Source organism: Lepidochelys olivacea, assembly GCF_965140295.1.
Source record: "Lepidochelys olivacea isolate rLepOli2 genome assembly, chromosome: 2".
Taxonomy (NCBI): Eukaryota; Metazoa; Chordata; order Testudines; family Cheloniidae; genus Lepidochelys; species Lepidochelys olivacea.
In genome coordinates, this window is record NC_140412.1 from 81,842,356 (window position 1) to 81,866,739 (window position 24,384).

Genomic DNA, 24,384 nt, shown 5'->3' on the forward strand with positions numbered 1-24,384 from the left:
TCCTTGTATAAAAAGGGGACACAGCAGGTTGGGGAGAGCTCAAATCTTTGTAAATCACATACTGTTTCCATTGGACACTTAACTGGAACTCTGCTGTTTGTATGCTATTGGCTATTATGTACAGGCATCAAATTTAAGAGATCCTGACTTTCTCTTGTTTCGGGCTAGTGCCTTGTACATATATGCATAATATGAAATTGAAATCAATGGATTTTTAAGATTTAAAAGTGGTAATTTGAGAATTTAAATTATATTTATCTGAAAAGTGGGGGCTTTAAAAACAAACCTCTTTAATGAACAGATCTGGCCTTCGTGTATATTTGAGTCCTTACTACTTCTAACAGTGGTTAAAATGTACTAAGCTCAAATTAGAATGCTAGTTGTTAATCATAGAATTGTAGGACTGGAAGGGACCCCAGGAGGTCATCGAGTTGAGGGGGTTCTTAACCTTCTTTCCTTGCTAAGGCCCCCCTCAATATGCTATTAAAAACGCCAGGGCCCAGAGGGGGCGGGAGGGGAGGGAACTTGGGGCTCCAGGCTGGGGGCACCCTTGGGAATAGGTATAGATTTTATTTCTATTTGGGGGGAGGCAAGAGCTGGTGGGGCTTGAGCCAGCTTTACACAGTGGGGTCCAGGGAGGGAGTGCCACCTTCACCCCCTTGACTCACTCAGGAGGCCACCCAGCCTGTCTGGGCTCTGGTGGGATGCAACCAAAAAATATAACTTGAAGGGGGGACTCAGTTCAAAAAGTTTGAAAATTGCTTAGGATGCAGGAAAGGCTGGAGCACCCACAGGAAAAAAAAACAAAAAACTGGGTACTCAGCACCCACTGGCATTACCAGCTGTTGGCAGCCAGGGATCAACTGTTTTGCAGGTGCCTTGGCTGATGAGCTGTTTCCTAGGGGCAGCCTGTGCGCAGCTGTGATCAGCTGTTGGGTGGGCAGGCTCAGATCAGCTGTTTCCCACCTCCGTGCTCCCACAGGGGCTGAGTGAGTCTCACAAAAAAAAAAAAGCCTTAAGGTTAGGCGTGGGCTATCAGCAGCAGTGCAGCCAGCCCCTGCTCACCTAGGGCCGTCCTACACCTCTTGGGCTGATGGCCACGTGTATGGTTGCTCTCTGCCAGCCAGGCTCCACTCCGGCTACAGCAGGCATCAGATGACCCAAGGGAGCCCAGCTAGGCTAGGGCTGGGTGCAGTGGTGGATTAGGGGGAGGAGAAGCCCCGGATCCCGGCAGGAGCTGCGCTGGGTGGGGGAAGAGAAGTCCCAGACCCCACTCTGTGTGGAACTGGCCTGAGCTCTTCTCTCTCCCATCCCCCCTGCGCAGAGCTGGCTCTCACTCTCCAGCTGTGGAGAAATTCAGCCCAAATCTACCCACCTTGGTGTCTCCATTTCCCCTATCATCACACAACCATGAATGGATATAGCCTAGGAGGCAGTGACAGCATTATCTGCATTTGGCAGGTGGGATCTAGGGCACACAGAGGTGAAGTGACTTTCCCAAGGCTAAGCAGGGAGTCTGTGGCAAAGCAGAGAATCAAACCCAGAACACCTGAGACCGAGGCCTGTGCCTTAACTACTAGGCAACCTTTCCACCCAAGGAGGGGGAACCTCCTCTTCCACGTTGGGTGGGTGGGTGGGAGCAGGCACTAGACAGAGCCACCAGGAGGTGGGAAGCAGAGAGAGATGGGAAAAGGGACATGGGTAGGAAGCAAGAAGGAGAGAAACATCAGGAAATGGAGCAAGGACTTAGAGAAGAAACAAGAGAAAGGGAGAGGAGAAAGGGGCAGGGAGAGGGGAAAGACTCTCCACTCCTTGTCCCTTCTATCCACCTTCTTCCCACAGCCATCAGTGGCCCTCAGCTCCCAAACAGGCCCTAAGCAGGTGTGAACATAATGTCTTTAAACTGGGATGTTGAAGACAGCTTGTAACTGAGTGTAACGATTTTAATATACTGTAATTCATGATGATGTAATGATATATTTCATTACTATTTTAATAATTACATTAAGATGCTAGTGATACACACATTCAATAACAGAATATGAAAAGTACATAAATATGCTGAAAATCTCCAGTTTTGGGGGGAGGCTGAGGCCTTCCCCCCCCCCCCAGCACAAACACCTCACCTTCAAGGCAGGAGAGGGCAGAAGGGAGTGAGCTGTGGGCAGGAGATGCTCAGGGGAGGGCGTAGAGCAGGGGCAGGAAGAGGAGGAATGGGGCAGAGTGAGGGTGGGGCCTTAGGGAAGGGGGCGGAGCTAGGAAGGGGCACCCACCTGCAAAACCAAAAGTCAGCACCTATGGGCAGGGGGTAACTAGGGGTTGTATATGGGGGGGACTCCCAGTTTCTGGCTTGGGGGGTGGAGGTTTGCTGGCTTCAGCCCCACACGGCTCCTGGCTTCGGGGCAGGGAGCCCACCAGCTTTAGCCCTGTGCTGCTCCCGGCTTCGGGGGGGTTCACGGATCTCCAGTTGAGAACCACTGATCTAGTCCAGTCCCCTGCACTCATGGCAGGACTAAGTGTTATCTAGACCATCCCTGACAGGTGTTTGTCCAACCTGCTCTTAAAAATCTCCAATGATGGAGATTCCACAACTTCCATGGGCAATTTTATTCCAGTGCTAAACCACCCTGATGGTTAGAAAAAACTTCCTAATTTCCAACCTAAACTGCCCTTGCTGCAATTTAAGCCAAAACAAACCCAGGTTTTTTTCAATCTTCCCTCAGAAGTCATGTTTTCTAAATCTTTAATCATTTTGGTGCTCTTCTCTGGACTTTCTCCAATTTGTCCACATCTTTTCTGAAATGTGGTGCCCAGAACTGGACACAATACTCCAGCTGAGGCCTAATCAGCACAGAGTAGAGTAGAAGAATTACTTCTCTTGTCTTGCTTACAAAATTCCTGCTAATGCAAAAAAGCAAACATTGTTCTGGGATGTAACAGTGTTACACTGTTGATTCATATTTAGTTTATAATCCATTATGACCCCCAGATCCCTTTCCACAGTACTCTTTCCTTGGCAGTCATTTCCGATTTTGTATGTGTGCGACTGATTTGTTCTTTCCTAAGTGGAGTACTTTGCATTTGTCTTTATTGAATTTCATCGTATTTTCTTCAGACCATTTCTCCGGTTTGACCAGATCGTTTTGATTTTAATGTTATCTTCCAAAGTACTTGCAACCCCTCCCAGCTTTGGTATTGTCCATAATCTTTAAGTGATTCATTGTGAACGCCTGATAGCATAGGCGCCGACTTCCCCTCTGCCTGGTGGGTGCTCAACCCCTGCCCCACCTCTGCACCACCCTCGCCCCACCTCCTTCCTAAGTCCCTGTCCCTGCCCCACCTCTTCTCTGCCCCCTCCCCAAACATGCCGTGTCCCCGCACCTCCCCCTCCCTCCCAAAAGTCCTAAGTGCTGCCAAACAGCTGTTAAGTGGCCGGGGGGGGGGGGGCGGGGGCAGGAAGTGCTGGGAGGGATGGGAAGTACCAGGGATGTGGCATGCTTGGGGGGTGGGGGGGAGAAGGTAAGGAGTGGAGGGGGAGCTTGATGACTGGTGGGTGTGGAGCACCTGCTAATTTTTCCCTATGGGTGCTCCAGCCCTGGAGCACCCATGGAGTCAGTGCCTATGACTGTTAGTTGCTCTCTGGGAATGGTTTTGCAGCGAGTTATGCACCCACCTTATAGTTGCTTCATCTAGGTTATTTTGTTTGTTTTGTTATGGCCATTCGAGACAGTATCAAAAGCCTTACTAAAGTCAAGATATACCACATTTGCTGCTTCCCCTCTATCCACAAGGCTTGTTAATGCCTGTGCAAGCCCATTGTCTTTAACAGGATAGCATGTGGCTAGCCAAGCCTTTGCCGGTAGTGGTCTACCAAACAAGAAACCGACCTTGATGCAGTCCAAGTTGTCTGCGGGGCTAACTTTTACGTAAAACACATCTTTGTCAAATGAGCATGCTGTCCATATTGAAGCAATCATAGAATTCTGTTTGTTTGCCGATACCACTTTTAGCTGGTTCTAGGAGTAGACATGCACAGTGATTCCAAGTCTTTGGAAACAGAATTATATTAAGGCTAGTGTCTATCTTTAAAATATGTATTTCAATAGAACTGGCTTTGCCACTACTAAACTCTGTTAAAAATAAACCATTAAGGTTAGTCAAACATTGTCAGTGGTATTTAACTTGGGTGGGGTTTAATGCAGTGGAAATCAAATAGAGGACAACTAACAATGTCCAAACTAGCCAGATGAAGTGTAAAAGTTAGTTTTATGACGAGTACTGTCTATCACTGGCTTTCCATCTGAATGTGTCAGATTTCTTTCAGAGTAACAGCCGTGTTAGTCTGTATTCGCAAAAAGAAAAGGAGTACTTGTGGCACCTTAGAGACTAACCAATTTATTTGAGCATAAGCTTTCGTGAGCTTTTCGTGAAAGCTTATGCTCAAATAAATTGGTTAGTCTCTAAGGTGCCACAAGTACTCCTTTTCTTTTTGTCAGATTTCTGACCACTATACAAGGTGATAGTCAAATATTCAAAACAAATTAAAGGGCAAATAAAGTACAGTTCTTCTCCTTCATGCTGATGGGGTCAAAACTACAGCATTGTATGGTCCTTTTTACCTTGTTAGCATGAAATAGATGTGCTATGGCTCCATTACAAAAATGGTCTGTTCACTTCCCTTTCATCCCTTTTTGAAGCTGTTTTACAACATACATGTGTGTGGGGTTTTTTTGTTGTTTTTTGGTTTTTTTGCATCAGGAAGTCCTTGGAATTTTTTAGTATAATAAGACCAACATTTTGATGAAAAGCAACAACCTGAAATTTAACGTAGATAAAGCAGAAGTCTTCCTGGTTGGAAGAGAGCTAGTACCTCTGATCCTAAGGTGCTTAACTTGCCATCAGTCAAGGCAGTATGCTCTCAGATTGTCAAATACAAATCCAGACTTGTATGGATTTATTGCTAAGCCTGATAACCAATTGCAGTAATAGAAAATGCATCTTTCCATTTCCAGTGTTACAGGAAACTGTGCCTGTTCCCCTCAGGAGGTGACCCCACCACAGTGATCAAGTACTTGTCACCTATCACTGTCTGTAACTTCATTTATCTAGGACTGAAATGGAGAGACAGCACATATTCAATCTAGGACACAATCTCAGTGGCTCACAACAGAAAGCATTGCACAAGTACATGTGGCTTGCACCTGTTCTCAGATCACATACTGTTGCCTTGAATTGGTGTTGTCTTGAACTGAAGGACTTCAGTGACTTGTGGTCTGACTGTGTCAGATAGCCATGCTCCCATCTGGGCAGTATAGCTAGCCTTTCCCAAGGTGAAACTCTTGTGAACCGAAGATGGGACTTTTGCAAGATGGCCATCTATTGTGGAATTAACTACTGGAAAAGCCTAAAATGAGCCTAAGATTGGCCATAGTTGGACCATGTTCTAAATTTTTTTTTCCCAAACACACAAAACAATATTGGAGGAAGAGCTTGGGTGAAGTAAGAAGAAAGCAACTGAATGTAGGAGAGGTGAAAAGTAGAATATTGCCTGTATCTTTCATTTTGGAAGGTGCCTATCCAACTTGATAGTCACAGTTAGAACTGTTAAGTGTACTCTGAGTTTTAATTAGAGGCTCCAAAGATAGAAGTTCTTGTATTACACAATATATATAGGTCTAATCAAGACAAAAAGTTTCTTGCAATGTGTCAAAGTACAAACATTCATGTAATATCTAGGGTAGTTTCTAGCATGTTGGGTAAAATTGCTCTTGTGTGGCTTGTAAAAGACACTGGAGGATGTCTTATAACTGTGGCAGTACTGAATTGTCAGACTCTTGTATTTGCACCAGAACAGCACTTACTTTTTTAGTGAGACTGATTGTGGTGGTACTTGTGTCTTCTGTGTAGTCACTATCAAGACCCTCTGACATCTTCGAAATGCTGCAAACTCAGACACCTAGTTCAAACTTACCTCTACTTTCTTGTCTGCTTTCGTAGCAGTAGTGCAATGAATATAATGCTTCTAAATGGCTTGTGTAACAGATGCGGAAGCCAGGCTTGCCACAAACCACTATATAGCCTTGAGCATGCTCTCCTATCAACTTAGTACATAAAGGGTATATCCCTTTTTGCTACCAGATGCGTGTATGGGTGTTTTAATTTGCTATTGCCCAAATGTACAACATAGTTGCTGCTGGTGGTGGTTTTTAAATGAACCCTATTATTTTTAAGATGAAATAAACCTTTTTCTTCTAATTTAGAATTAGTAATTCCATTTTTAATATGCATGAATAAGGGGATTACAGCAAGGACAAAGGGAAACTTGAGTCTTGAGTTTTATCCTGCATAACAGGCTGACAATTATAGTTACAAAAGGACCTGAGTGCTAATGATTCCACCCTCTGTTACATATCCATTTGGGATGGTTATATTCAGGGTGTGAAGAGGGGATATTTTTGTGCTGTTTGTACCATTTACCCCATCAGGTATTGTCTTGGCCTTCATTTGAAGATTTTCCTCTTCTCCTTGATATTTACCACCAGTCTCTCTTCTGATTCCTGTTTTTGGTAACTTGGTTGTCCAACTTGAGTGTGGCCTCTTGGGTTTTCTTCAGCTTCCTGGTCTGACATGATGGCAGTAACTGCACACCATCCTTGGACTACAGATCATGCAATACTTTTACAGGAGAGGTCTTTACACCTTACTCCTGGAGAAGGGGTAAAAAGGAGGGACGCAGGTTAGGGCTGGGTAATCTTATGAAGCCCAGAGTTCTCCCATCTCGTGTTCCGAGCCAAGCTGTGCAGTGGAACTGTATCCAACTCATGAATAAATTACCTTTTGAAACCTTTCCCAAGTTCAGGACAAGGGGAAGAAACTTTCCCCTAATATTAACTTGTACACTGTATTGTAGACAGAGCATTTTCTACTGTTCTGGCACTGATGTAGCACATAAAATACACAGGATTTTTAATTGACCGTTTGGGAGCAAACAGTTGTGCAAAATCGGTAGTTAAGATGTCTCCTAAAACAGCTCACTTTGGTACTTTTGACTTTCAGGAATGCCTCCTTCATTTCTTCAGAAAATTGAAGTGGTCTCTGAAGTATCAAAAGAAACTTGTGAGGCTCTGAGTAACTGCCTTAAGCTCTTCACAAAGCAGGAAGGGGTATGTATTGCTGTACTTCACATCCTTATTGCATAAACTATTTTAAGAGCATCACTGAAGCCAGAACTAATGAGAGGCAGAGGAAAGGGGGACAATTGTACTTGGGCCCCCAAAATGTGTTCAACATCGGTATAAATAAACGAGCAGGGCAGAGACTCCATCAAACATGATGTGCCAAGCCCCAAATTTCTCTTCAGGCCTGCAGCTGCCTTGCTTGCTTAATGTGCTGAACCAAGTACACCTCTAAGGCTTCTGCCTTTACCAGACTGGTTGTCTTGCATTTTGTTAGCCACCAAGTGGAATCTGATACATCAAAGAAATTAGCATTTTCCTCTGCAGCTAGGCATCAATACAAAAGAGAATCTTGGGTTTGTTTGCATATTGTACAGATTAATTGGTAGTCTTTTCAACTGTTCTGCCTTCTTCCACATGTATTTGGAAAGGTCTCTCTTGATTTAGTTGTTTTCATGGACAGTTTTTAAAAAGCGGTGTCCTTTTTATTGTACTTACTGTCACTAATGTGCAGGGCCCTATGCAGATTCTTCCCTCTATCTGGAATTGGTTAAGTCCGAGATATTAACAGCATTTTTATTATTCCAGGGAATTCCTAGTGTGTATTTCTAGTTTCAATACCACCCCCTACTCATTGGGCTTGTTGTCCTAATAGCACCCTGTTTGTTTATACTATTGTGTGTGGCAAGATGGCGGATGTTAGTCTGGTGGGTCCTGCTTTTTTCTTGGCAGAGAGCTAAGATGTCGCCCTTTGCCCCTGCTCTTGAGTGCTGAGGGCTCTGCTACTAGCCCGGGAAGGTGGTAGAGGAGGGAAGTGGGGGAGGGGTCTGGGTTTGTTCCTCGCTCTGACTTCAAGACCCTCTCAACCCCTGCGGGTTTCTTACCCTCATCCCCCTTAGGCGGGATTACCCTCGGTCCTTAGATGGTGGGGTCAAGGGAGTCTCCCTGTCCTGCTGGGGCAGGGTCTCCCTTACTTCAGGACTTCCAAATCTCTCAACACACCTCCAAGCTCCAGTCCTCTCTCCTTCCTCCTCCCCCTGTCTGCCTGAAGCAGGGGGTTTTATTAGGTTCCTAACAGGGCCTTGATTGACTGTAGGTGCTCCAATTAACCTGCAGCCACCTTCCCTAGTCTACAGGGAACTGTGCCTTAATTACGGCTTCTGTCCTGCTGCAGCTGTCTATGAATCTATGAATTAGCCTTGAGCTTATATCTTCCCCTCTAGCACTCTCCCACTGCTCCCTGGCCCTCCTGTATCACAAGTGTAATTCCAGTACTTCAGCGCACACGTACTGCGTGTTTGTTTTTTAATGTTGATCTCTGGCGGGTGCTTTATAACCAAGTTACCATACATAGACTTGTTCTCCTGACCTGTTATAACACTCTCTTCAGTTCAGCTTTGTTTTTCATCAGTCATTTGTATCTTAAAATAGGGAAGATTGTGTTGGTGTTGTGAGTCACTTCCAGTTCCTTAGCAATGGGCCACACACTGGATCCATTGTCAAGGCTTGGATAGGAATGAAAAGTCTTAATGCAAACCTATTACTTCTTTACTCACAAGCCAGCTATGCTTGCATGAGTGAAAATACAACATAATGGAGTGAGTGGTGAAAGATCTGTTTATCTTGTAATAGATCTAGTTTAATTTTCCTTTAATACCTACTTGTCAAAACTCCATTTGTGAATGAGGGAGATGGTTCTGATTCTGTGATTATATTTGGTAGGTATGTGGCTTTATGTGAAGCTAAATTCATTCCTCTATTTTTATTTTAATGAGCAAAGTAATGTTATAAATACCATATGAAGCTAAGAAAAGGGTACCAGACTTTAAATTGTTCATATTTTTAACCTTTATAGTATGATACAAATAAGGGCTTGATAGCATAATTGTTTCCATGAAAGAGGTGGCAAAGTTTTTTTTTTTTTTTACAATAATTGTCATTATTGCACTATAACTACTTCATGTTGGTAATGTATTTTTCCCCCTTTGTGTTTGTTATGATTACCAAACTATTCAAAGAATCTTAAAATGCCCAGGCAATAAAAATTCTAATTCCTTTTCATAGCATTGCTCTAACCATCTCACATCTTAATATAGAAAGCTCTTGCAATATTGAAAAGGAGATAGGGGAGCTTGGTGCCTTACAGAGCACTTTCAGTTGACTGCTTCTGTCTCTGATGAGCTCAATTTAAACTAATATTGCTACTCAAAACCAGAACTTAACTTTCTATTGGAAATTCCATTCAAGAAAAGTAACATTATTGCTACATGAATAGTCTTCCTGTTCCTGTGGATCTCTCCAGTACAAATGCCATATACTTGGGCTCTGCCCTGGAAAAAGGATTTGGCCCTAGCCACATATTTCTAGCTTCTGCCAGCATGTGTTGAATACTCACACTACTTTCGTGTAAACAATGGAGTTCTTCTCATGTAAGGTTTATATTTGAGTTGGTATCATTCATGGAACACATCTATCTAGATAAAGACCGTAAGCAGAAGAGATTCCAAGAAAGAGATCATGAAATCAAGACACTTATTTTCAAAAATTCCTCTCCTGACACACACCTCTCTACTAACAGGACAGTCAAAGCAGAGTTAACTTGGACTGTCAAATTCCTTTCATGAAGGATCATTTTCAAAGGGTTTTGCAATCTCTTTCAGATGTGTTGTGGGCTTCTTTGACACTCATGTCTAGGGCAATCTCTGGACCTCTTTTCATAATCACTACCTGTTTTCATAGCCTCTCTAGATCCCGGTTCCTTGCCCTTTTTTATGGCTCTTTGATCAGACTTCTTCCTTGCCTAATGTCCAGTGTCACACTCATTTTACAGTGTCTACTGCACTAATTTTGTTGAACTTTGCAGCCAGTAATCTATTTAATGCCACCTTTCTCTACAAATTTGCAGTTGTGAAGGAAATGCCTTAAACTATTGAGCATGAGATATCTAGTTTTTATCAAAAATTGATCTTTCTCTAGTGTATCATAATTTAACCTTTTCGGGTACTAAAAAGTGCAGCTTACAAAGTTGTTAGAATGTAAAGTTAACTTTTTTAGAATGCTGCTGTGTATCAGTCATATTGGGTCCAGTGGTTGACCTTTGGAAAAAATGTTAACTAGCAAGAAGGAATGTCCTCTTCTCCATAGCCCACCCCTTCCTGTGTGAAGTTGTAGCATAATTATACAGTACATACACCAATGGTACTCCTGTGTCTGAGAGTCTTTACTAATGCATTATAAATTATATGCCTTCCACCTTTGCATTTTTAAACTAGTGTGGGAGTTCAGCTTCCACCTCCTGGTTGCATTGTGAGCAAACTTCAGCCTGCCTGCTCGCTCTCTCTTCTCTTCCCCCCCCCCCCGCCCCAAAAAAAATAAAAAAACCACATCAGACTGGGCAAGGTGATTTATGAAGGGTCAAGCTGATTTGGTGGAAAGCCTTAAAAACCTTTTTACAAACGTTGCACGTTCTGGATGAGTTGGTAAAGGTCGCTCAGAGCCTGGCTGCAGCTTGTCAGAAAGCGAAGGCGGCATTTAGGAATCGGCCCAGGGCCCGTGCGGTGGGGATAAGGTTATGCGTGTGGAACTGATGCGCGAAGTGTGGCGGCGGGACCTTAAAAGAGGGACTGGGGTGGCGCTGTAAATGCAGGAACATGGCTAGACTAACCCGTTAAGCACACCCCACTTTGCCCTAGAGTGCTTTAGGGAGAAGGGCTGCGGCTCCCGGCCGGGCTGGCTCTGAACCCCCAGCGCTCGCTCGGACCCTGTGGGAACTGGCGCTAAGCCTGGCCGAGCCCGCGCCGTTAGCTTCTGCCGCGCGTTGGGGAATCGCCTTCCCCGGGCCGGCCGGCTGGCCCCGGTCTCTGTCTCTCGCCCGCAGCTCGAATGGGCCGCGGGAGGCGACGGCAGCCGCCCGGGCAGCCCTGGCCCTTCCCACTCGCCCCGCGTGCTGGCGGCTGCCGCGCAGGGCCGGGGGCATTTCGGAGTGGTGCAATGCTCCGGAGCCGGGCGGGGAACCGCTCGGCTCTCGCGATACGCCCCGCGGAGGGGCTGGGGCTGCCGCTGGTCCCGGGCTGGGATTTGGAGCCGGGAGCGGCCGGCTGAGGGCCGGCGGCGGCAGCAGCGCGGCGCACGGGTGTCCGCTATGCCCCCGCCAGCGGCAGAGAGCTCCGCCCGGGCAGCGCCCCGCTGGGTCTTGTGAGAGCCGCGCCAGGGCACTGCGGGACCCGGCAGCCAGGGCACGAGGTACCCGAGGCGCTCGCGTCCCCTGTAATCTGGGGGGAGCCGCTGCAGCAGCCTGCGAGCCGGCCGGGACGTGGAGGTGATGGGAGGGACTGCTCTTATCCCTGCACGCTAGGAGACTGGCCCTCCGCGTATGGCCAGGACACGGGGTAAGGTGAACAGGCTGGACCCTCCCGCTTTAGAGGTGCTTAGCCGCTAACCGTCTCCTTATTCATGGTGTCTTTTGTGCAACTACAAACCTGTCCACTTACTTGCCTTGGCGTCCACCTTCTGAAAGTTAATAGGTTTTATTGCTCTCCTTGTTGGCGCTGGGATGAAACTCTAAACATAGAGCATCTAAAAGTATTCACTAAACCATTAAAAAGACTAAAGAGTGATTTAGGAAGCTATTAGATTATCTTCAGTCTGAATTTTTACTGAAGCCTCTAGTTTGTCATTGAAGCTCCATCATCAGAACAAGTGAAACCTGGAATGTTTCCGGTGGTGACTCTAGCACAAGGTTAGTTAATCTTGTTGGAAGCAAGCTTTTCCCTCCTGCTGGATCGAGTATCCTAGCTGAACTTGCCTTCTAACTACAATCTGGGGCAGTTTAACCTCGTTGTTGACCATGACATTAGTAACCTAAATTATTGTATTACTGTAACAATGGCACAGTTAAAGGGGCTCTACTTAAATGTCCCCAAAATTCTAAAACTGCAGACTGGTATTATCTAAATTCAATATAAACAGGTTTTAAAATCTATTTTCCACAGTATTAGAACTTCATTCAATGCAGCACCAATAATCTGAAAGAGAAGCTTGATTAAACAAAAGCAAGGCTGATGTAACTTGGTTTTTTCATCCTCTAGCACTATAGAAATACAAAAAGTATGCTGAATAGTAATTTAGATCTTGGTAAAATTCACGTCTTATGATCAAAGGTGGCATTAGTAACAGAGGTAGTAACCTCTTTATACAACAGGATTTTAAAATCGACTGTTCCTTTTTAAAGATTGAGATCTTACTTGCACTCTTGCCTGTTTTCAGTTTCAACAATTTTCTCCTTGGTTAACTTGCCTGAATCTTTTTCACTGCCTGTGGTAAATGTTCCAAAAGATAATTTAACTGATAAATGGCTGAAAGATTTTATTAAAGATGGTAAATGGGGAAATGCAAGTTTATTTTTGCAGATTATTTTAGTCCATGTCAAATATTAGGCTTGGTGTGTACATAATCCAGAATAATTCATTCCCTTTGTGCATTCTCTGCACTAACTTTTGTCAGGAACCATTCACACAGTATGTTTAACTTGGGTAGATATATCAAGGTGTGGTACTTCACTAGTCACATGTGCATAATTAGCATAACATGTTCATATACATGCATTTGCAATTTGAATGATGGTGCTTATACCAGTTGTTAGTATGATGTCTATGTAGAAGGCTAGCGGAGAGGTGATTGCTTTTTATTTGTTTCATGTTGCTTTAAATAGCTTGGAAACTTCAAGCTATGCCCAAGTCTAGCCTTGTAAATGTTTGTCGGTGTTGCCTCACTCTGTGTTCTCATTTTACACGCCTATATTTAAATTGGATTGCATGCTCTTCCAGTACATAAAACTCTCTGTCCCGTACAGCTCCTTGCACAGGAGTGTCCATGTTGTGACTCAGGAGCCCATTTGTGAAAATCAGAGATCTAAATTATCCTTCAGGGTGACTGCGGTAACTGACTCAGTTGTCAGTTGAAAACTGAGCTGCCCCCAGTTTCATTTGTACTGTGTATTGAATATGCTCCACTGCCTCCTATGGGGAGAAAGTATGGGGTGCCTCCCCTACAGCCTCAGATGTCCAGGGCGTGAGCACTGTGAGCAACTGTAGCAAAGGGACAGCAGCTCCCCCCCACTGCCCATTCAGTGTAGTGCAGGAAAGTAAGGAGAACAGCTCTGATTGGTACATTGCCTGCCAGACTTGTGGGACCCTTGGAACAGAAGGATAAAAGCTCAACTGGCTTTCAGAGTCTAGAGGAGCACCTAATGAAGGATGCCTCAGAGCCATCCAGGACGTCTGGAAGACAGGGAATAAAGCTGAGAACCAGCAACCAGTTACTGATTCCATGAATCCCTTTTCCAGCCCTGACTCAGGTGAGAGCAGTCTGGACGCTGCTCTACTTAAACCGGCTGGTTGTGATCCACAAGGGACCTTGTGCCTTCTGGGGATAGCCAGAATGCAGTGTGCTGTGGCCATGCCCTCTTCCCAACCTCTGACTTGCCACCTGTCATAAAGGAGGAGGCATGGAAGCTGGCTCTGGAGCACTGGGGATGCTCCCTTCTCCCTTGCACCCAGTGGGAAACTTGCAGATCACTTCTGCTCTCTTTCCACCACCTAAGCACAGCAAAAGGGATAGAACAGGACTAAAAATCTGCTGCAAAGTAGATATTGTGCCTCCTTTGCCCCTTTAGAGTAAGAGTCATGTTTTCTTTAGGCTGTTCACAAGGCCTAAAGAAGGGTGGTTGAGGAATGTTCTTCTGATTCCAAACCTATGTGCCTGGACCAGGTTTAAAGTATGTGAGCTGTGTGCAGAACAGCTGATGGTCTGTCCACTAGGATACACGGTCAGTCTAACCTGTTCAGTATGCAGTTGCACAGTCAAAGTCTGGTGCCATTATATATTTTGTTTTTCTCTTGGTACCATTATACATGTTTCATATTTCTTTACTCATTTTATAAAAAACAAAAATACTGTGTAGCTACCAGCATTACTTGGCACTACAAGATAATTTTAAATTTCCATCAGGTAAATAGGGCATTAGCATAGGAAAGCACCGCTCCCTCTCCCCACCACACTCAAAGAGGCTAAAGACTTACACTTGCAGTGCACTATTGCTATTGTAAGTTGTTTGGAGCAGAGATCCTTGTTTTATACAGTGCCTAACACAATGGGGTTCTGACCTGCGACTGGGTGCTACTGTCGTATAAATAACTGATATGCTTCTGTTTTGATAGTTAAAATGCAAACTCTGATTGTTACCCCCTTGCCAAAAGCTCAGTTGATGCAACGTTTTTTCATTGTTTTTTTTTTTTTGAAGAATGAGTTTTGATTTAAGGGGGGAAAAAAAGTTGTCTTCTCTCAGCAATTTGATTTTTGACTGTACTAGGTAGTGTGTTTGCATATAATTTCTATCAGCAAGATTCAGCATCTCTAGCTGTTTAACCACAGTGGAATTCTGTGGGTGAGACAAACTTTCACACAGGCTAGTTTAAATCTGGCTTTGATCAACTTGAGATATGAGACTGAAGGGAAAATGCCCTCAGCCACTCTAGTGCATTAGCTGCTTACTAATGCACATACTGGAGTGGCTTATTGCTGATGGAGTATGGCTTGTTAGTTTTATTCCATTATTAAACAGTCCCATGGAATTCATGCAATGTTTCACTAGGAACTGCTTTACACAGGATTCTGGAGTTTAAAGGATGGTTAAAAACTGTCTTTTTTTCTTTAATGTAGCCTCTTATCCTTCTCCTTGCTTCACTTCTGTTCCCCACAGGCTGCCCCAGGTAAATATCTTTCCTCTCCCCACATTAACAAACAACAAAATATCCCCACAGCATTTTATGGCTAGAACCTCGGAACGAAATCTTGGAGTTGGTGTACAGTTGTGACCTCATAAAGGCCCAAACAGCTTAAGGAATGTGGTTTTGGAGAATCTGGTTCTGCAAGCAGAGACTAAACAATCTGTAGAATACAGAACCCCTCTCCTCTGGAGTGAACAGAACTATTTGTAGCTCAACATGGGAAGAATGGCGGCCAAAGGCACAAAATATATGAACACTTAAGCCTACACTACAACCTTTGGTTGACTCGAGTTACATTGACATAAAGTAGCCTCGGTTGGTGTATCACTTTGTGCACATCCATAACTGGCTCCTTGCGTTGGTGCTGCACGTATTCGTCAGGAGTGCTTCTTGATGCAGAGGGGTGCACCATGGAAAGTGTGCTGCTTCTTTGAGTGCTTGTTCACGTCCATTCCAGTCGGGTGTGCGTGCACAGTTGGCGGAAAGTTTTCACCCAGCAACTCCCATTGGGTTGGTTGTGGAGCCCCCTGGAGTGGCGCCTTCATGGCGCTCAATATATGACCCTGCCAACCTGGCCCCTCCTCAGTTCCTTCTTACTGCCTGTGACGGTTGACGTACTGCGAGTGGCTTGTGTACAAGTTCTCGTTTTCCCATGCTTTCTAGTGTAGTTTCTCAGTAGTTTATAGTTCTAGTTTTAGTAGTAGTAGTTTTGTTAAGAGTGGGGGGGGGGTCCTCCTCCACTCCAACCTTTCCCCTTGAGAACCTGAGGGCATGCCTCTTTCCCCATTTTATCTACACTTACACCAGCCTGTAAAAGCTACAGTTGCTGTATGTGAAGCTGTGGTGGTCCTTAATGTCCCCTGGGGTAGAGTGGTAGAGGTAGGAATGTGGCCTCTAATACTATGTGGAATGTTGCGGGGGCGAGGGGGTGTAGGGAGGTACTGTAATGGAGTTATCCGTGGACTGTAAAGGGAGGGAAGGCTGGGATTTTTGAATGTGTAGGGCCACCAGAGTCTGCAGCATCTGTGTTTTGATGCCAGAGAAGCACCATTTCTGTCCTGGTGGATCTCCCTCTCCTTTTCTTGATGGAACATCTGGGCCTTTCTCCTCTCTGATCTTTTCTTCTCCAGGCTGTCTGCAGTGTTCACCCTCCAAGCCCTTTGCTCATGTTCTGATGCAGGTTCTCATAGAACATGTCCTCCGGAGTCGTCGTCTTTTTCTTTCCCTTTTTCCCCCCTCCTCATCTGGCTCAGGGATTTGACGGTGTGGCGTAGGAACCCCCTCAAGGCTGCTGCAGCACCAGCTGCAGATAAAACAGATATCCTTGTCAATCTAGTTACAATGGAAAGTGAAAGTTGAGTCAGAATTCCATTTCCTTGCTCCCCTGACATTTTAACAAGACATGCTTACTGACGCTTCTGTTTTGGAGTGCTTGTGCCTGGTGCCCCTCACAGCTCCAGCCACGGTGAGTGTGGCCTGCTGGGATGAGGGAATTGCTCAGTGAACATAAGAATGGCCAAACTGGGTCAGACCAATGGGCCATCTAGTCCAGTATCCTGTCTTCCAACAGTGACAAATGCCACATGCTTCAGAGTGAATGAACAGAACAGGCAATCAAGTGATCCATCCCATGTTGTCCACCGTCTGTCAGAGGCTAAGGATGCTCAGAGCATGGGGGTGCATCCTGGCCCTTCTTGGCTGACAGCCATTGATGGAGCTATCCTCCATGAATTTATCTAGGCCAGGTCTGCACTACAAACCTACATCTGCATAACTGTGGCTCAGGAGTGTGAAAAATCCATACCTGAGTGGTGTAGTTATACCACCATAACACTACACTTAAACCATACTATGTCAACGTGAGAACTTCTCCCACTCCCATAGGTAGCGCCTCTCAGGGAGGTGGATTAACTGCACTGCCAGGAGAGCTTCTCCCATTGGCATAGGAGTGTCTTCACTAAATCACTACAATAGTGCTGTATGTGAAGAAAAGCCCCTAGGTCTTCTTTTAACCCTGCTTTTAGTCTTGGCCTTCACATCATCACCTGACAATGAGTGCCACTGTTTGACTGTGTTGTGTGAAGGAATACTTCCTTTGTTTGTTTTAAATCTGCTGCGTACAAATTTCATTGGGTGATACCTGGTTCTTGTTATGTGAAGGAGTAAATAACACTTACTTTCTCCACACCAGTCTTGATTTTATAGACTTCTGTCATATCCCCTCTTAGTTGTCTTTTTACAAACTGAAAAGTCCCAGTCTTGTTACTCTCTCCTCACACCAAAGCTGTTCCATACCCTTAATCACTTTTGTTGCCTTTGTGTACCTTTTCCAATATATCTTTCTGGAGATGGGGTGACCACAACTGCAAGCAGTATTCAAGGTGTGGGCATACCATGGATTTATATAGTGGCATTATTATATTTTCTGTCTTATCTATTCCTTTCCTAATGGTTCCTAACATTGTTAGCTTTTTTTTTTTGACTGCTGTTGCACATTGAGTGGATATTTTCAGTGAACTATCCATAAATGAAGCCAAGATCTTTCCTGAGTGATAATCACTAATTTATACTCTCTCATTTTGTATGTATAGCTGGGATTGTTTTCCAGGGTACATTACTTTGCATTTATCACCATTGAATTTTTATTTGCCATTGTGTTGCCCAGTCACCCAGTTTAGTAAGATCCCTTTGTAACTCTTCAGTCTGCTTTGAACTTACAAAATTACTCAAGATACTTATGTGCAAATTTTGTCACCTCACTCTTTACCCCTTTTTCCAGATCATTAATGAATATTTTGAACAACACATATCCCTCCAGGATCTGTACTGGGAACCAGACTATTTACCTCTCTCCACTGTGAAAATTGATCACTTATTCCTACCCTTTGTTTTCTGTCTTTTTTAAGCAGTTACTGATCCATGAGAGGACCTTCTTTCTTATCCCATGACTGCTCACTTTGTTTAAGAGTTTTTGGTGAGACCTTTCTGAAGGCTTTCAGAAAGTCCATACACAATATCTACCGGACCACACTTGTCCATATGTTTGACACCCCCTCCTCCCAAAGAATTCTAACGTGCTAGTGAGCCATGATTTCCCTTTACAAACGTCATGTTGACACTTCCCCCAACAAATTGTTTGTCTGATAATTCTGTTCTTTACTATAGTTTCTACCAATTTGCCTGCTACTGAAGTTAGGCTGTCTAGCTTGTCATTGCCAGGATTGCCTCTGGAGCCTTTTTAAAAAATTGGTGTCATTGATTGCATGAAACTCTGAGTATAGGGCAATGGTACTGAATACTGGCATCATTTTCCACTGGCAGTGGTGATTTCTAGCTGATCTCCCTCTCCCGAGGGTAACAAAGGCACAGAGCACAGTTGCTGCTGGCATCACAAAGCTGCCCTGGCCCGTATGCTGCTAATCTGTTTACTGCAGTGGTGACTGCCAAAGTTGTTGCTGACAGGCATGGGAAAGTCTTCCTCCACAGAGGGAGAAACGAGGCTACCATCCCTAGAAAACGGAGAGAGAGGATTGCAGAGCACCTCCATGATGGTTTCATCAAGATGTCTCAGGAGACTTCAGTGGACATCCCTGTGTGCATAAACTGCTCTGGATGGCCCCTCTAGCCTGACTCTGCAGGGATATGAAAAGCAGATAACTCTCTACCTCTCTTGGTTGTACTGCTACCTCTTCTAGAATGAATACGTTTAATGAAGAGTTGATAGCTGTGCCCTGTAAAGGTGGGGGTGCCATTAGTACATCATTGTAATGGGAAATGCAGTTACACGCTTACCTGAGATTCCTTCCCCTGCATTGGGCTACCCCATGCTTGACTGACTGGGCTGCAGTGGAGTCTCAAATGGATCCTGGCTCGCACCATAGCTGGACTCCCAGGTTGGATGTCCCTCATCCTTGCTGTTCACACCAAGGGCCTGTGGCTTGGGCTCCTCAGAGGTATCCACAGTGCTCTGCGGGGTGGCAGTGGGGTCTTTGCCAAGTGTGGCATGCAGCTCTTTGCTAAGTTACAGACCTGATGCTTTTACAGTGGGCTGACTTTGGGCCTCCCTGGCCTTCTGCTATGCCTGCCACAGTTCCTTTGCTTTCATGTGGCATTGCTGCTTGTCCCTGTCATACCCCTTCTCCTGCCTCCCCTGTGGAATCTGCTTGTACGGCTCATCCATAGAGGCTGTACAAGCACAGCTCTTCGTCACAGGCCCAGGAAATCCATCATCTCCTGTCTACTCCAAGCCAGAGCATGTCTGGCATGCGCAGCCGGCCGGCATGGTTGCTGGGCAGTTGCACGCAACAGTAGAAAGCTGTTAAGTGTGGGTGCCAAGCTGGGCAATCAGGAAAAGGCATGTCAGAACTTTGCTGGACTTCAAAAAGTGGGCCTTTCAGTCTCTGTGACCTCCAGCTTGCCTCTTCACACACAACCACTGTGTGGACTTAAGTATTCAATTTAACCCTGGCAAAGCCTATAGCATTGCACAAGGTGCAAATCAGTGCAGAATTTGGCCTGTTGTCTGCTTTAGCTCAAGTTCCTGCAGTGTGCACTTGGTAACTTTTTTGTTACAGCTGGAATATGACTAAACTTTAAGTCTTTTATATCTTAAAATGTGGTTCTAAATATTACTGTTGTGCCTTTCCAAATTATTACCTTGTCTTCTGAGAACTATATTTTTTAATTCTGATTTGAGTCATTGCAGGTATTGTTAATGGCATAGCTGGTGAATACTAGATTACTCACAAATGATAGAACTGCGTAAATTCTGAAAATCGCTATTTTAGTTTGTGCACATCACCCTCATAAAACATATTTTTATATATTTCTAACAGCCAGATATTGTGACAAAGCTCTGTCCTTGCCACCGTGGGTCCTGCGTTTCCTGGCGGATTTCGCTAGCCTCAGAGGCTCACTGTGACCCTCCACCTAACCCTTCTCTCTCTAGAGACAAGGGTCAGTCTGAGCCATTTTCATCATAAGCCAGCGAGGGAGGTGAGGAGAAGTTATCCTTCCTTGCACAGTCTGTCTCCCAGTCTCAGTGATTAATCGGGGCAAAGGTGTGGGGGAGCCCGGGCCCACCCTCTACTCCGGGCTCCAGCCCAGGGACCCTAATAGTATCAGCTATGGTAGCTGATCTTTTAAAAACATGACATGTACAATTCCCTGGGCTACTTCCCCCATAGCAGTCCTCACTTCCTCAAGCTCCACTTCACCCTTACCTCAGGGCCTCTTTCCTTGTGCCTGATATGGTGTGTACTACTCAGTCTCTCCAACAGCACAACTTCCTCCCACAGCTCCTGACATGCACACCCACCTGACAAACTGGGAGGCTTTTAACTAGTTTCAGCCAGCCCTTGATTGGCTTCAAGTGTCCCAATCAACCTAGCCTTCTCCCTGCCTTCTGGAAAGTTCTTAATTGGCCCCAGGTATTTGTTTAGCCTGGAGCTAATATATCTATCTCCCACTACTTTTCTATAGCCATCTGGCCTTGCCCCGTCACAATACCTTTCAGTAAATTGTAAAAGCTATGTGGGTAAAGGGCACTTATGCCACTCTTTATTTAATTTGCTTGTTAAAAGATTTAAACTAAGTCATACACTTCTGTGAATAAATGTTTTTTGGTCTTGCACCAAAAGGGTGGATGACGGCATTGTTACATGGGCAGAGCCGATCAGCAATCTACAAACAAAGTGTCACTTACGTTGTGTGAAAATTGAGGGCAGAATATGGCTGCAAATGAGCAATGACCTGAAGGTTTTGTCTTAAAATATTAGCGTATTCACATTTTGTCATGAATATCCTGGACAGCAAGGGTAAGAAGAGCATTCCCACTGTAAACTTAGCTTTATCTGTTGTATTTGAGTACTCACAAATGCAGTTGGCTCTCTTACTCAACATAGTGCTGATGACAACTGTTGGTTTGACAGCTCTGGAGACAGAATTTCTCCATTACAAACAGATATAACAGTGCAGGCTTCCTCACACCCTTCTGCTCATGTGCTCCACCCTGACCTTACAAGGGCCACCTCTTTAGCTAAGGAGTAATTCAGTCTCCATGTCCACCAACCGTTTCCTGTCTACTTAGACTGCCAACAGGCATGACTTTTGTGGAGGTAATTATATGGTGTGGCACTTATCCAGTAGAAATTCTTCTGTTAAAATTGCAGCTAATCTCTAATTGAAGCTTTTTGGGTGTTTGTTCAAATATATCTACTAGGTGAAACTGACTAGAAACTAGAGTGAAAATTGATTATCTGAATGGTGCAAACGAAATATCACAGTAGGGATACAACTATAAATGTTCTTTCTTTGAATGCTCTTACGTCTTCCAGATCTAATGGCCTCACGTAGGTTAAGAGCCAAACTTTATGCCTAGTGGCTTCAATGGAAATTTCATGCAAGTAACGAGCTGACTGTTTGGACTGTAAAAAACCATCCCAGAGCTGTCCCTCCTTCTCCCCCCAAAAAACACCATCTCCCACATCCACACGAGTTCATGGGGAACAACTCCATCCTACAGAGTAGCTGTAGGATGGACTATATGGAATATCTGGGAGTATGATAAATGGTCAGTTGGCTCATGGTACGTGATCTTTCTTAAGACTTCCCCAATTACCAAAGATATATAATAAAACCAGCAAGTTGTACCATGGAAATAAAGCCTCAAACTAAATGTTTTCAAACACACACTTCTATAAAAGATTAAGAAATGTGCAACATTGGCTACGGAACAGTTTTTATAACATTGGCCAGCCTTCATAAGTAATTAATGAGGCTTCAGAATCTGGAACTTGCAGTGCTGAGAACTAAATTTACAGGTAGGATGTCATTGAAAGCAGCCAGTCTTGCGCCATTTACTCTAAAACTTTAAACACATCTCTAGTAATGATGCTCAAATCACTGTGCAGAAGCATTTTTTTTCCTTTTCTTTCTTTGTGGGTGGAGGAGTTAGTCAAAATCAGCAAAAGAACCTGATAGCTGCCTGGACAGGAAAAGCATCAACAAGTAATGTTGAAATAAGTGGACAGAACTATTTCATTTTCATCAGGGACGAAAGGGGAAAATGTTTCTGATAACTGCAGTCGTTGATATTTTGAAAATTTAAATGTATTAAGGGAAATATAGCTTGTTCTTAACGCTCCTTTTATTTTGTTAAACTTACAAAATCTTAAAATCAGAAAGGAAATGTTACCAGTTTAAAAGGTGCAATGTCAAGGGATTTTTTTTTAGATCTTACACCTTTTGTGGGTAAAAATTAACATTTCATTCTCACAGGCATCCCTTTCATTCACCCTACCATCACTGAAAATCTTTTAAAGCTTATGACCTTTGACCTTGTTTAATGCTTAACATGTAATCTTATGCATGTGAACAGTTCCACTGATGCTACTGTTTGATGCATGAGGTTATTCATGGGTGTAGTGTGCTGAAGGAAGGGGGTCTCATTTTGTAAGGGCTGCTTTTTGCTTTTTTTTAACTCGCTTCTGGTTCTGCAGCAAGTTACGCGAAAACAAAACACTACTTCCCAAAGATGTGCTGGCATAAGTGATGTACAAAGATTTTTGGCAAAGGTACTGTGTAGCTGAGCACCAACCGTATTGATTTCAGTTCAACTCAAAATAGCATAGCAATAAAATACTAATTGGAAATGGACAAAATTGATTCATTTTGAATGAGTCTTAGTGTTTTGGCTAATCAGTATGTGACTAAAAAGACTGGAGTAAATAGAATGGGGGAAGAATGCACTATTTTGGCATCTTCTATCACTGGTTTTAACCCCAGATTAGAGTTTTTGTATATTGCTGAACCTCTCCTCCAGCAACTCAGTCATCTAAATAAAAGGCAAGTGCAAAAATACTCTGAAGGGGGACATGGCTACATGTGTACCCACTGCAAATCTCTAATTAAAAAAAAACAAACCTTCTGAAAAGGGTCTGTGTGATTATTTATTTGACTTTGATAAGCATGCAAGAGTTCCTATCCCAGACTTGACACCCATACTGTTGATTAGAAATACAATGCAAAAACCACTGTAGAATCAAAACAGCAGTTCTTCCCCTAAATACAACTGCAAGGCCAGAAAACATGAAACAAATCAGTTTCCTAACCCAAGCTATTTCAGCCTTCCCAGAGGCTTTCTGGAAAGATGGCCTTTGCTTCGCCCTGGCTCTCAACAGACTACGGGGTGTATTACTCCTGCAGGGATGGTTGGGGTGAATTTCAGTCACAGAACCTTCTTGGAAAATGTCCTGCTGATAGCAGCTCCCTCTTGTATACCAGAGGAGTTCCAGTACTCTTGCTGATATTAACTGAAATAGGATCTTGCAAGGAGAGAATGGTCCCAGGCCATATGACTTTTTTTTAGTTCAAAACAAATACATGAATTGCAACCAGTTCAGATTGTGGAGCAGTGTGGTCACAAGCTCCCAGAGGGCTATGCAGTTCAAAACACAGTTGGTATTTTGTACTAACTTAAACCTGTTCAGAAGTTGCAGTAGAACATATTGCAGTAGTCAAGTATAAATGTGAAAAGTAGGGATTATGATAGCAAGGTCCATGTCCAAGAGGAATGGTCAGTCTCCTTTCCAGAGATAAATGAGGGTGAGGGGAAAATCTTGGTCACTGAAATATTGATAATCTAGAAACTAGGAATACACCAGTCCCCTAAATGGTGAATTTTGGCCATAAATGTGGCCTCAGTTGAAGGAGCGATGCTAACTAACCTCAGTCAAATCCTCTAGGTGCCTCCCTAAACACACCATTATCACCTCAGTTTTATTCAGATTGATAGCAAGCTGACTGAGATGCATCTTGGCCCCAATCTGAGCCTCTTGCAATTTCTGGGCAAAAGTGGTTTATCAGCATAATGGTAGGTGCAGTGATTGAGAGCACTCTGGTGTCTTTTAGACCTTTTTCTATAAACTTTAGGACTTAGTAGGGTTACTTTAAACTGCTGGGGTGGGCCACGGTGGTAGCTTGTTTACAATTGGAGAGACCTTATCCACCTGGGAAAGGAAATGAACCCCACAAGGGAAGGGGTTGGTTCTTGAATTCCAGGTCAGGGTATAGCAGACTGCATATAGAAAGGCTGTTTGCAAGGCTGTGGAGAGTTCCTGCAGGAAACTTTGGGGCTTTGTTTCAGAAGTGTCAGCTGCCTAGTGGGGCAAATCTCCAGTGAGAGTCTTGTGAAATTTATCGCCTGTGTGTTTCTTCCACGTGAAGCTTGTGGTGTCTTCAGTGAGCTTTGGATCAGGCTGAGGTGATGTAGATTGTCAGGATTCCTGGATTAGTTTTTTGGATTTACAGATTAGGTGGATGTACTGAAGAAACTTTCGATTTGAAGTGAGTATTTCCTGCATTTGAGCCAGGAAGGGAAAGGAGTATCATCCTTGCCTAATGAGTTTTCCTAGTTGTATTGA

At 44.3% G+C, this 24,384-nt stretch overlaps 1 protein-coding gene across 6 annotated transcripts in view; it reads left to right on the top strand.

The window, feature by feature from the left end:
• Nucleotides 1-24,384, top strand: part of OSBPL1A (oxysterol binding protein like 1A) — a 141,279-nt gene that overhangs the window by 56,136 nt on the left and 60,759 nt on the right. For 3 of the 6 annotated variants that reach the window (XM_084620925.1, XM_084620924.1, XM_084620926.1), the window contains one exon: nucleotides 7,057-7,163. In XM_084620925.1, the coding sequence (XP_084477051.1) occupies nucleotides 7,057-7,163 (107 nt within the window). The other 3 variants (XM_084620929.1, XM_084620927.1, XM_084620928.1) reach the window with 3 other exon arrangements.